Source organism: Furipterus horrens, unplaced genomic scaffold (genome assembly GCF_987537825.1).
Source record: "Furipterus horrens unplaced genomic scaffold, mFurHor1.1.pri manual_scaffold_2, whole genome shotgun sequence".
Lineage (NCBI taxonomy): Eukaryota > Metazoa > Chordata > Mammalia > Chiroptera > Furipteridae > Furipterus > Furipterus horrens.
In genome coordinates, this window is record NW_028327172.1 from 43,773,052 (window position 1) to 43,783,675 (window position 10,624).

Consider the following 10,624-nt stretch of genomic DNA (forward strand, 5'->3'; position numbering starts at 1 on the left):
CCTAGCCAAAATGTATTGTCATGTAAAAATGGAACAGTAAATTGCTCTGAGTGGTGAGTCATGTGCAATTTTAACTTTCTTTTTATCATTTTTCTGTGGAATACTTATATAAAAAGAAGTAAATGTTTTCTAAAGAAGTATCAACAGTATGGTATTACCTCACAGAAGAAGTAGTACTTCATCTTGAGATGAGGTGGTTAATAATGGCTTTACTGAGTAGGTGACACCAAGATGGTCATTGTAAGATGAGTGATAAGAATTATTTAAAAAGTCAAGGAAAGGAGAGGTCATTCCAGGCAAATGGATCACTTAAGGAAAATGTACTTAAAAACATGACTGAACGTGGAGAAATTAGAGATATCCAGTCCCTTGAGACTGATGCACAAATTGCATGAAAGTGACATGGAAATTGTTGCTGGGAGGTCTGAATTTATTCTGTATCATGTTAAGAGAAACAGCCTTTGAGAAACAACTCCCCAAAACTCAAAAGCTATGAGCACAGCTCCCTTAATGTCCTCTAAACACCCATGATATTTTGAGAAAACATATGAAGGAATGATGATTTTACATGGGTGTCCATGGATGTGGTGAGATGTCTCAGGGTTTGACATAGCTCAAGACAGAAAACTTACTTTTATCTAAATGATATTCTTAATATTACATTAACTATTCCCAAAGTTGAGTTGAATATCACAGAGTTAGACATGACTACTAGAGGGCAATCTGTCTATTCCCCCAAATAATGAGCTGTATCTCAGTCAACTCACAGTTACTGCTTTCAGTAATCAGAGGCAAGTCTCATAACCTCAGGTAGATTTCTCCAGAGGCCCCTAACTCAATGAGTCACTTTTCCTAGTGACTCAGTTCTCACGTTCCTGTTCACTGCTGCCAAAGCACATTCATGGAGGACCAAAATTCCTGAGACACAAGTCTCTGCCCTGGCCAAAGTCATTTCTGCTTTGGAAACAACACATGAACTACTTGGTCTCTTATCTGTTTCGTCTTGACCCCATAAATGATGGGATTCAGCATAGGAGGAGCAAGCATGCTGACATTGGCCATCAGGATATGGACATGTAGTGGGACATGGTGTCCAAAGCGCTGAGTGAGAACTGAGAAGATCCCAGGTTCATAAAAGAGGATGATGACACAGACGTGGGAGCCACATGTGTTGAGAGCTTTGTGGCGAGCATCTTGAGAAGGGATACGGAAGACAGCACAGAGAATCAGAACATAGGAAACCAAAATTAAGACAATATCTAGGATCACTGTTGACATTAAGACAAAAAATCCATACCAAATGTTGACTCGGATGTCATCACAGGAATACTTGGCCAAGCCAATATGCTCGCAGAATGTATGTGGAAGGATGTTATTCCTGCAAAAAGTCAGCCTCTTCAGAAGGAATATCATAGGGAAAATTGCACCATGTGCTCTCAAGAAAATAGCCACACCAATTTTCTCTATCAGAGAGTGGTTGAGTATCATGGTGTACCTCAATGGATAACATATTGCAATGTAGCGGTCTAATGCCATAATCAGCAAGATGCCTGACTCAGAAATGAAGGAGGAATGCTGAAAGTAGAGCTGTGCAATGCAGCTATTAAGAGAGATTTCTCTACTATTGCACCAGAAAATGGCCAATGCTTTGGGTTCTGTTGTTGTGGCAAAGACAATGTCAACTCCAGCAAGCATACAGAGGAAAAGATACATTGGTTCATGGAGGCTGCTCTTGATAAGGATAATGAAGATGAGAAGACCATTTCCAAGGAGAGCAAAGACATAAGAGATAAAGAAGGGGATGGAAATCCACATGTGTAGGTCTTCTAGACCCGGAATGCCCAGCAGATAGAAGACTACATGGTTGACACCACTGTGGTTGAAGCTAGCCATTCCCGAGGCAGGCTAATGTGGACTTTTGCTTCACCTAAAAGAGGTAAAGAGAAACAGAGATTATATGTAAATGTTTTCCTTGAGTTTTCTGATTAAATATATCAAATTAAATGCCTGCCTTTACCATGGTTTCCTCCTAATGTCCTGCTAAAATGTTAGTAAAATAACAACATCATAAAATCAAAAGCAAAAGAGAAGCTAATAGCAGAAAAGGGGCAACAATTTTGAAAGCAAAGGGATGACTATTGACCAAACAGATAGGATAAACTTAATAGCTTCAAGTTGAAAAAAGGTGTAAAGATAATTTTTAGTATAAATCCCAAATAGTCTCAAGAATTAAAAGTATCATATACTTTTATAGAGAGAGACAGGTGGGATTTTTTAAGGATTTTTGGTTGAAAATCTGTATAAAGAAGTTAGACTGCTGGCTCCTCTTTCCCAACCTGTTCATTCAGGCACCACTTTCCTTACCCAGCAGAATACTGGAGGTTTATTCTTTGGTGAAGATAAGCCTGGAAAATTCTGATGAATCTAATCATAGCTGGGACAGGGGTACTATGCTAAAAGCAGAGGATGAAATGAAAGTCTTCGTACTCAACAAAATGAAACCCCAGTGAACTTCTCCTCCTATGTATGCCTGCTAATGCTAGCTTACAGACCCTTTATCCATATCTTACAATTCATTTTGACTTAGAATGAGGCACTAAAAAGTGACTAGAGGAACATAGGGTTTGTTTAGGGAGAGGCTTCCTGTCCAATTACTCCAATCAAGAATTTTATATCAAAATATGTCAAAAATTTTAAGAGTAGAAAAAGTTATTTAATATCTTCAACTACCTCTGACGATTTACCTCCCATTACCCCTGTCACAGGAAGCCACTAGAAGATAAGCACCACAAAACTAAGGAAATGACCAAAAATAGGGAAACACAGGCTCCAACAGAAGAACTTGAAGTGATACGATACCAGAAAGAGCATAGGCTGTGAAGGAGTGAGAGAATTTCTTGAACAATGGTGAAGGCTGACAACTGTGAAGAGTCCTAAACTATTGTGAATCTAAATTGCATCAAAGGTATAGAGGACACCCAAAGAAAAGTCTCAAAGGAAAAAAAACTTGTTTTGAAACAACTTATATTTCTAGTATAAAGTAAGGCATGTAAAGACTAGGGAAATAAAAAAATAGATAATCATTTATTCCATGGGAGAAAAAAATGTTGAAAGAGATGTGATCATATGTCATTGTATACCTAGGTGTTATAATCATAATAATATAAACATAAATATGTATCTTAAGAATCAAATATCAAGAAAAAAGAAGTCTGGATATGTGTGTGTTGTGGGGGAGGGGGGGTCAGAAGGCTTACACGTAAGAAAGCTAAATATCTATCTTCCATATAAGAAAGTCAGTGGGAAACATATAAATGATTTAAAATGTATGTAAAGCAAGAAATAATGATATAAGTGTGCTTTTTGTCTGTATCGAGATAAATACTAAAAAAAACAACTATAAAGTGTTAAAATGGTTTTTCTGAGGAGCAGGAATCAGACGTAGAATGGGCAGAGAATCTTTTTTTTTTTTAATTTTTCTATTACAGCTGTCCCATTTTTTCCCCCATTGCTCCACCCTGCCCCACCCACCTCCCCCCTCTCCTAGTCAATCCCCACCCTGTTGTCCATGACCATGGGTCCTTTATACTTGTTCCTTGACTAGACCCTTCCCCTTCTTTCTTCCTTTACCCACTCCCCTCCTCTCTGGCCACTGTCAATCTGTTCCTTGTTTCTATGCCTCTGGTTCTATTTTGCTCATTTATTTTGTTTGTTAATTAGGTCCCTGTATTAGGTGAGATCATATGGTATTTGTCTTTCACTGCCTGGCTTATTTCACTAAGCCTAATACTCCCCAGTTCCATCCATGTTGTCTTTTATTTTTTATTGTAGCCTTATAGGAGAGTTCATAGACCATGTATATGTATAGTATTCACAAAAATAAAATTAAAATTAAATTTAAATTAAAAACAAGTTATTGCAATTAACTGCCTGGCTCTTCTTCACCTAAGACAAATTTCATGGCAGCTCATAATTCTCTCTCTTTCTCTCTCTCTCTCTCCCCCTCCCCTCCCTGCCCCCATTTCTAATTCTGGAGCCAAAATTCATATTCTCTTTGGGCACCAGATTACCCCTTTAGAGAACATAGAGTGGCTCAGCTAAACTGACTCCTCTCTCTTAAGAGAAAAGTCTAGGGCAGCTGACATTAAAACAGGCATAGCCTGGTGAAAATGTTTCCTGCAATGAATTATTGCCTCCTATACATTGCATGCTATTAAAAAAAAAAACCTTTACCGTATTCCTAGAAGAAGTAGAAAAGTGGCACCAAGAACAATGAGGGCACAGTGGTGCACTGTAGACCCAATGACAAAAGAACAGGTGAAGGCAAGAACAGAGCCAGAGATAAAACAGAATCAGAAGTTGTATGGATGACTGCCTTCAGAACTTGAGGGAGGCTTTGAGAAAGTAAGAGTATCAGGCACCAGGGCAGGGTTGGGGTGGGGGGATTGATTGGAGGTATAGAGAAAAGTCAAGGAGTTGGGGAATGGCCTTTGGAAACAGTTGCCTAAAGCAACTCCTGGCCCAATTTCAATTTTATCCTAAAAGACTCTTCTCCATGCCTCCTTCCAAAAGAAGTTTTCCTGAGCCTGCCCCAGACATCCCCCTGCTTTGTGCTACTGAGCTCTTGCGCTGTCCCTCTCACCTGGAACTCCTTAAAATCTGCAAGGATAGCAGTTCTTTGCCTACATGATCCATCTCCCTTAAGTCACAATTGTCAATATTAGAAAACATATCTTATTAATCAGAAACTATGTTTTTATCTATGAAGCACCTCTAACAACTTTTGAATTCTTTAATGTATTGGGCATGTCCTTTTATCACCATGCACCTAGAACACAGCACAGAAAGAAAGGCAGACAGAAGAGTAAGAGGGAAGAAAAGCCAGGTGAGAGAGACTTAAGATTAGTGGCCAAAGCAAGGTTTTCCTTTGAGGACTCAGGTTTCTGAATCCAACTGAGACTTAGAAACTCCTGTGGGATCCATCTCTTTCTTCCCAATCAGCCCAAATATTGGCCACGGCTCTCCTCTACAATGTGTTCACAATCTGTTCAAAGACTGCAGGCAAAGGGCCTGCTATTCCAACATCACAAATTAGTTCCATTACCCTGGGCCTGTGAGATCTAATATCTACATCTACTCTCCCCTATTCCTAGAATCTCACCTCATGTATGACAAAGTCAGTCATCAGCTTCAGACTAGAAATGGAACCAGTGACTGGAGGAAACCCAGAGAACTGCAGATTGGACTACAGAGGTGATTATCTTCATGAGTTCTCAGGAGGTCACTTTTATTTCACAGCCCTATTGCCCTTGGGCTCTCATTCCACCAACTCACCTACCATCCCACATGGGCCAAGTAATTATGCCTATTTCCTGCTACCTTTTCCTGTTGACACCTGGCCCTTAGATCTCTATCTTCAGATTTTATATGTGCATATTTTTGGCTTTACATACTCAGAGGCTTTCACTCCTAACCTAATATTTCCTCCTGAGAAATTGGGAGGGGTATGAACCACCAGGAATCTGTCTCCCCACCTAGACAAAACCACACTAGTAGAATCTGTCTGTTACAGCAGCTTTGAAACTCTGGAGTCTATTGAAGGCTTTCAATTTCCAGGGGAAGGCATGGATAGTAAATTGTGATTAATTTTGGTCCCTTTCATCTCTTAGCACAATAGCAGCTACTCACCCCTTACCCTCAGCTTTATGGCAGGAAGCTGTGCATGTTTTCCTGGGTGGCTTGCATGCAGCTAGTGGGAGCCAGGGTGGGCAAAAAGGATCTTCTTCTCCAAATATGAGGAACCTGTGTTCTGTTCACCAATTGCTGCATCTGATCTCAGAGGTGCAAAGAGGCAGGCAGCCGTTGTTATTATACCGCCCTCCAAGGAAAGTGACTTTCAGGGGTTTGAATACATAGCATCCATTTCCCCCCTTTATTTTTCTCTTTTTCCCTTTTTGGGAGCCAGATATTAAAGATATCTGTGAAAGCAACTGCATAATGGGAGCATTTTTGAAAAACTGGCTGTGCATACCCAGAAAAAGACGCAGGCTCAGAAAAGACCTGCAAATACCTTAAGTTTACATCTCAGGTTGATCCTTGGCGCAGAAACATCCTACAACAATCAAATAAACAAAACAATATATAAAATAATGCTTCTGTAGCTGCATCCTACAGATTTTGATACTATGTTTTTTTCATTTTAATATAGTTCAAAATGTTTGTGACTTCTTGACCCATTGGTTATTTTGAAGTATATTTTTACACAGTTATGAATTTTTAAATAATCTTTGGGTAATTGATTTCTTTTTAAATTCTGCTATATACATACAACATGCTCTGAATGATTTCATTTCTCCGAAATTTGATGAGTATTGCTTTAAAACTTAGCACATGGTCAATTTGGTAACTACTCCATGGCATATGAAAAGATAGTGTACACTCTTGTTATTGAATGCAGTGGTCATAAATATTTAATAAGTAAATTTTTAAATTATGTTGATTACCCCCTATGCCCTGATTAGACTTATTAGTCTTTGGCTCTTTGTTTTTCATCTCTTGGGAAGTGTGTTAAAGTCTCCTACAATGATATTAGATTTACATTTCCCTTTAGTACTGTCAATTTTTACTTTATGTATTATATTTTGTAGCTATTACTTTACTTGGTGCATATAGGTTTAAAATATTTATGTCTTTGCAGTGAACTTATATCTTAATTATTATGAAGTATCCTCCTTCAGCTTTAGTTATGATCCTTACCCTAAAATACACTTTCTTTTTAATTAATACAGCAACATTGGTTTTCTTCTGGTTAGTGTTTATCTGGTATATCTTTTCCATCTTTTTAATTCTAACTTTTCTATGTCTCTATACTTAATAAATTTCTTTGCAAGCAGCAAATATTTTTTTTATCTGTGATCTAATCTAAAGTTCAATTATTTACTATTTTTAAGTATTTTATGAGTTTTATGTCATATTTAAGAAATCCTTTACCAAACCCAGGATTACTAAGATTTTCTTCTATGATTTCTTTGAGAAGTTTTGTCATTTTAACTCTTACATATAGGTCTATGATTTTTTAGAGTTAAATTTTATATATGGTGTGAGGTAGCAATTGAGGTCTTTGGTGGGGGTGGGGGAGGTATATAGCAGTCCAAAGTGTTCAAGCACCATCTTTAGAAAAGATTATATTATTACCATAGACTCTCCTTGTCACTTTTGCCAAAAATAAGTTGCAAAAAAAAAAAAAAAAGAACAGAGTAGGGAACTCCAGAGACTTGTGGTTTCCTGTTCAGGAGGTTTTGTTGTTGTTGTTGTTATTGTTTGTTTGTTTGTTTTCAGAAACACCAAATGAAAAAATGAGTAAAATCTGTAAAAATTAACTTTCTCAGAACTCTGAAAATAGTCAAGACTTACAGCATCCAAGCAAATGTTGAATCAAGAAAAAGATGGCTAAACATGGAAGAAGACATTTGTGGCATGCATTTTAACTGATGATGAGACTCCTTGTGCAATCAGAGGGAAAGAAGAGACTTATGGGGAGAAGATTCTCACAAGTACATTGTTGGCATAGTGTGCAGGTGGTGAAAAGAACCCTGAATAGTTCCTCTTACAAACACAGCGGAGAGAAACAAGTAAATTCTCCAGGATGCTGAAGATACCTGAATCAAGACTGAGGACATTCATGAGGTATTTGAGAAGTTGTTCTAAATTTGATTAACAAAAGAGAAACTAAAATACTCACAACTTTACCCAAAGACCAGGCCCCAAACACTGAGGCCTTAGCATCTCTTCTCTGCCTCCCAGAAGAAAATTTCTCTTTACTACCAAATTAACCAAAGTCCACTCCCATCTGTAAGCTGGTCCTCTTTCTAGTTACTTAACATTTATGTTGCTTCATTTTTATCACCTTTCCTGTTATGACTTTTTTAATGTATGACATACACACACCTAGCCATTAGCCCCCAATGACATTGTCATACCTATATGATTTCTTCCATCTCTTCCAAGAGGATGGATTTCCTTGGGGCACTCTATATCTCACAGTGGTTGTGAGGCCAGAGACTAACTGGTGGAAGTTACTGTCTATAGTAGGCACCCTCACATGCTTTTACTGAGCTCCAGTATCATGGTTTTATTTTTAAGACAATTTTAATTATTACTTAGAGAATATTATAGGAATGAAAACAAGAATACCCTGGAAATTAAATGTAGAATGAAGAGAATCAAACTTGGAAGGGCAGAGAACAAATGATTATGTTAATACTATGTTCCAGATCCTCAGTCATGCCCTGAAAATAAATGCAGAGAACTTGAAAGTTCTTATATACTTCATTATTTCATAGGCCCCTGAACTTCTCGCAACCTGAGTTGCACTAAGTTCCTCTCCTGAGAATGGAGATAGGGGTGTCAATCAAGTTCAACACATAAAGTAGGCATGGAAGAGGGTAAGCTCTAGAGTTTGGTCTCGGTAGTACAAACTATTTCCTTTTACAAATGTCGGTACTAGCTGATTCAATGGAATGAGTCCCAGGCCCACTAAGCCACCTGATCTCTTCTGGAATCTTAAACAACTTAACTTCTTTTTTTTCTTCTCCATCAGTTCTTAGAATTTGGGCCCACTGGACCTCCTTCCATGTTACCATCCAGCCCCTCTTCTTCTCTTGCTATGATGGATAACAGAACTGTTTATGAATTTCTCAGCCTGGAGACAAGGTCTACAAATATTTTAGGTTTTATTAGAATCTTCTCATGGTTGCATAAAGAGGCATTGATAAGGAAATACATCAAGTATTGGTGGAGTTTCAAACATAAACAATTAAAAAACCCATGTAATATTACCCCGGTTCTTTATTCTGTAGTAAAAAGGATAGGACATCACTACCTGCTCAGGAAATGCCTTTGTTCTTCTCCTCCTCTGACAACCCTACCAGTACTCGCAAGACCTTCTCAATTTCATTCAGTTCAGGAAACTCTTTTGCTCCTTAATCCACTCACAGAAGATTTAAAGTCATATTTATTACTCTTTTGAAATCTTCAAATCACAGCTAAGTTCTTAGAGCTGTGGCACTCAGATGCTGGGAGCCTGCTTCTCCCACTGCGGTGCACCAAGCTTTCTTGGCACCACTTATTTACTTTTGAGAGAAGAAATAGCCTCTGTTTATCAGAAGTTTGGTTAGGCAATTACTGTTTGTGTGTTATTTGTGTGTCTATCTTGTTTTGCGTGTACTTCATTTATTGAATTGGTTGTAAGAAATAAAATGGCATCTGAGGCTTCTAACTTTCCCACATCTTTTTGTCTCCAGACATGTGGCAGCCACCACCTTCTGCTCAGACTCCTGGCTGGCAACATCTTCCTCAAGGAAAATCTGCCATTTTAAATAAAGGTGTTTTGAAGCCACTCTTTTTACTTTCCTATCTTTCCAACTTTTTTAAAAAGTATTTTTTCTTTTACTCATTCTAAAGAGGGGAAAGGGGAGGGAGAAAGAGAGGGAGAGATACGTCAGTGTGAGAGAGAAATATCAATCTGTTGCTTCTTGCACACCCCCAATCAGGACCAAACCTGCATCCCAGGCATGTGACCTGAAAGGAGATTGAACTGATGACCTTCCACTTCATAGCATGATGCCCAATCAACTGAGCCACACCAGTCAGGGTCAATCTTTCCAACTTTATTTTGCACACTTGCTTTCCATCTTCTGTTGTTCATATCTGTTGACAAGTCCACCTTAAGGGGCACCCTTGAAAGAGTGAATCTCTTAAAGACAATGAAGTGCATTCTATGGTTGGTTATAAATTAATTTTTAAATGACTTTAAAGGAAGTCTTATAGCATGAAAAGTTTTGGTCATCTGAACAAAATCTTAACTTAGTCACTCTGCCAGAAACATAATTTAGATCGTTTTTCCCCTGAGTCTTGTGTTGTACATGGGACAAAAAAAGCTAGCATTTTAGAATGAAAGATATGAGATCTCTGTCTATGTTTATCTGTATGTTTATGTATGTCTATGTATGTATGTTCTAGATATAGCATATATCTACTGCTGAATGGTTTTGCTAATTTTTAACATCAAATTGGTTTAAACAAACACTTAGATGAAAATCCTCAAAAATATAACAAAAACTAACCCAAATGCTCTTCAGAATCACATGATCTGAGAAAATATATACTTATTAAAGCTGGTTTTGAGTTTGGTTTGGTTAAACAGTCATACCTTTAGAATCATTGGCATTAAATAATACTTTTATCCTGCTTGAGTTTATTAGTCAACTAAGTTCATGTTATATCTTCAAAATCTGTCATCAAAAATATCACTTGGCCCCTGACTGGTACGGCTCAGTTGGTTGGGCATCATCTCACAAAGCAAAAGGTTGCCGGTTCACTCCCTTGTCAAGGCACATGCTTGGGTGGCAGATTCAGACCCCAGATGTTTGGGGTGTGTGCAAGAGGCAACTGATCAATGTTTCTGTCTCACATTAGTGTTTCTCTACCTCTCTTTCTCATTCCCTTCACCCCACCTCTACAATAAATAAAATCTTTTAAAATGTTTTTTAAATAGAATGCAGAATAATAAAATTTTCATAAGTTATTTAAACTTAATTTCAGAAGTAAGTAAAATAAATATGTG

At 37.9% G+C, this 10,624-nt stretch overlaps 1 protein-coding gene across 1 annotated transcript; it reads right to left on the minus strand.

Moving 5' to 3' along the window:
- Positions 1-948: 948 nt before the first annotated feature.
- On the minus strand, positions 949-1,893 carry LOC150018394 (olfactory receptor 52B4-like). The gene has a single exon (XM_090267756.1). The coding sequence runs from the start codon at positions 1,891-1,893 to the stop codon at positions 949-951; it is 945 nt and encodes a 314-aa protein (XP_090123882.1).
- Positions 1,894-10,624: the final 8,731 nt, after the last annotated feature.

Coding starts and splice junctions, on each gene's coding strand:
- LOC150018394 (XM_090267756.1), bottom strand. CDS start 1,893: ATGGCTAGCTTCAACCACAGTGGTGTCAACCATGTAGTCTTCTATCTG.